The sequence below is a fragment of the Haemaphysalis longicornis genome, unplaced genomic scaffold (assembly GCF_048455015.1).
Source record: "Haemaphysalis longicornis isolate Haplotype H1 unplaced genomic scaffold, Haemaphysalis longicornis Haplotype H1 scaffold_9, whole genome shotgun sequence".
NCBI classification, from domain to species: Eukaryota; Metazoa; Arthropoda; class Arachnida; order Ixodida; family Ixodidae; genus Haemaphysalis; species Haemaphysalis longicornis.
The window spans coordinates 56,615,307-56,617,915 of record NW_027526460.1 but is presented as its reverse complement, the minus strand read 5'-3'; the positions used below and the strand labels follow the sequence as shown (position 1 = coordinate 56,617,915).

The 2,609-nt window shown below is 49.8% G+C and overlaps 1 protein-coding gene across 1 annotated transcript; it reads left to right on the top strand.

Annotated features, from left to right (window-relative positions):
* The first annotated feature begins 445 nt into the window (after nt 1-445).
* LOC144153211 (arylamine N-acetyltransferase-like) lies at nt 446-1,420 on the top strand. Its single transcript, XM_077684865.1, has one exon. The coding sequence runs from the start codon at nt 446-448 to the stop codon at nt 1,418-1,420; it is 975 nt and encodes a 324-aa protein (XP_077540991.1).
* Nucleotides 1,421-2,609: the final 1,189 nt, after the last annotated feature.

The window sequence follows — 2,609 nt, the reverse complement described above, 5'->3', positions numbered from 1 at the left end:
CAGTTTGCCGCTCGCCGCCGCTCCGCCGCCGCTGAACTTTTTTGACCCTGCTAGATCGGCGGCGGACGACGTTTTTTCCGCCGCCGCGCGTCGGGCGTTGTTCGTCGTATTTTCGTCGCATATTCGCTCCATGTAATCTGGCCTTTATGGCATGGGACGCGCAAAGGCGTACCCCGCAAATCACACAGCCGTCTGCGTTAGCACCTATCTTGCAAAAAACGAAAAAGCTGCGCTCAAATTTTGCATTAAATAGTTTCGCTGTCTTTATTCATTTTTGTGCGTGTGTGCTGCTGCGTCTCTTCGTTTTTATGTCACACTTCTCAGGAAGGAAGTGAGTCATGGTAACACCTGTTACTTCTCTGCCGCGCCGATCTGCACGAACACGGATCGCAGGTGCGCTCTTACAGAGACGGCGTGTGTCGAGGTAGAGTGAGAATAGATGAGCATGGAAACGATCAGGAGTGACGTCATCGCAGAACATGGTGAATTTGGCCACTCTTCCTTCATCATAACGGAAAATTCACCGGGCTGGAGCACGTATCCGATCGAGCCATTGTCTGCCTCCCAGACACAAGATTACCTGAGTCACCTCGGAATACCCGAAGCCCTTGAGCCGACGAAGGCCAACCTCGACGCTCTCATCAGCGTGCACCTGGAGCGCGTTACTTTTGAGAACCTGGACAATTTGTTGGACCGGCCAGCGTCTGTGGAAGCCGAGGCCGTCCTCAACAAATTGTTGCGACTCGGCCGTGGAGGCTGCTGCTACGAGCTCAACACCATTTTCGGTCGTCTGCTGCTCGCGCTTGGATATCATCTGCAACTACGTACTGCTCGCTTCCGACTGAATGTTCCGGACAACTGCCCGACGAAAATGACCTGGCCTGGCCACATTGTGCTGTTCGTCCGATGCGCGGACGACAACCATGACCGGTTCATTGTGGACGTGGGCGTTGGCGCCGTCGGCATCTACCGCGCCCTCTCAGAAAACGGAGAAGGTGAACCGTTTCGCGTTCGGCGCCTTGGCGACCCGGAACTTCCCGGGACGTTGGAAATTTCGATTCCCAGCAAGCGCCAAGGTGGCAGCGGCTGGAAGGTCCTTTACACAGTTGATCCATGTCTCCGCCATTGGGTAGACTTTGCCCCGCTCTACTGGTTCTCGGCGACGTATCCCAAGAGCCAAATGAGATACAAGCTGATAGTGGCCCGCATGCTGAAAGATGGGTCCTGGCTGCGCTTGGTGAACGACCGGCTGAGCTCGTGGTCCCGGGACGGCCGGGGGGAAGACCTGAATACATTGTGCGACGAACACGAGATTCTGGATGTGCTTCAGCGGGACTTCGGCTTGCGGCCGAGCCATGACGAGGAGATGCAACAATGGCTAATCGTCTTCCGCGACCTCTTAGGCACGCGGGCTGACTAGGATATGCTGGAACAATAAATGGTAACACACTCCTGGAAAAGTTACCGTTTTTGCTGAGGTATTTTCGTACGTACAGTCATGGGCAAATCGAATGCGAACATGAAAATATGAAGTGAACGCGCAAAAATGAAGAATACGGTTCGTAAAGGTCCAAGAATGGTGCGCTATTGGTATATTTAGGAAGCCTCATTTCCCAACTTTGTTGCTGTAATTAGGTCGCGCGTTAATTTGACCTGCATGGAAGGAAATCGCTCTATTTGTGTGCTCTGGTTCATATTTTCGTGACCGAGTTTCATTTGTCCATGGCTACACTGCAAGCAGCTACGGAACATGCGCAAAAAGTTTACATTGAGTGTGTTAGGCACTGCACGTTATGTTGAAAGAACCATGATGACAACAGGCATTGCTCTTTCGAATGATGGCCTTTAGGAAAGTTAATAAAAATGTGTAGTTCAAGTGAATGGTAAATATGTACCAGTTTTGCAGAGATACTGGTATTTCTTCTTGAGTCATTTCCAGTATCTGCCTCAGTCCACAATTGTAGGTTGGTGGCGGGCATTCTAAGTTCATTAAACGAGCTTGTGTATAATAGCGGGTGGCACCTATTTTAGAGAATATTTTTTCTTAGACAGATCAAAAAGGTGCTCAAGAAGAGCGTAGAAGAACTGGCTATGCTGATGACTTTCTTGTTTTGTAAAGACAGCCAATTTAAACCACAGTGACCGCAGATTTCAATACATTGAGAGAAAACGTAGGTAGCCTTAAATTCCCGTTGAGTGCGAACAAAAGGAGATCAGCTGAACTTTTCGGGCTCAAAGCTGATCTGTTTCTGTTACGATGCATGCTGAGAATAGCAGCCATGGTCGAGACTGAGACGCTTCTGAGCTTCTCATCATCCCATTCGAAGGTAATCGATAATGAGGTGGTCTTCTGCTGCCTGGGATCAGTGGTATCCAAGTCGTGGAGCAGGCGGGGGGCTTAAACCTTCGATCTCAAGTCACCAGGCTTGAAGGAGAGGATTATCTATGAAACTCTTCAGGTTTCATACCTATATAAAACTCTACGGATTTACTTCCTGACGTCATCACCACAGCAGCCGAAAAGTCGATCCCATCGTTCAAAACCCAGTCTTTCCAGGGTGAACAGGCGCAACAGGAAAATAAATCAAGTAAACCTTGTGTTGTAATAC

Bases quoted from the DNA above. Each gene is read 5' to 3' on its own strand.
- LOC144153211 (XM_077684865.1), top strand. From the start codon at position 446: ATGGAAACGATCAGGAGTGACGTCATCGCAGAACATGGTGAATTTGGC.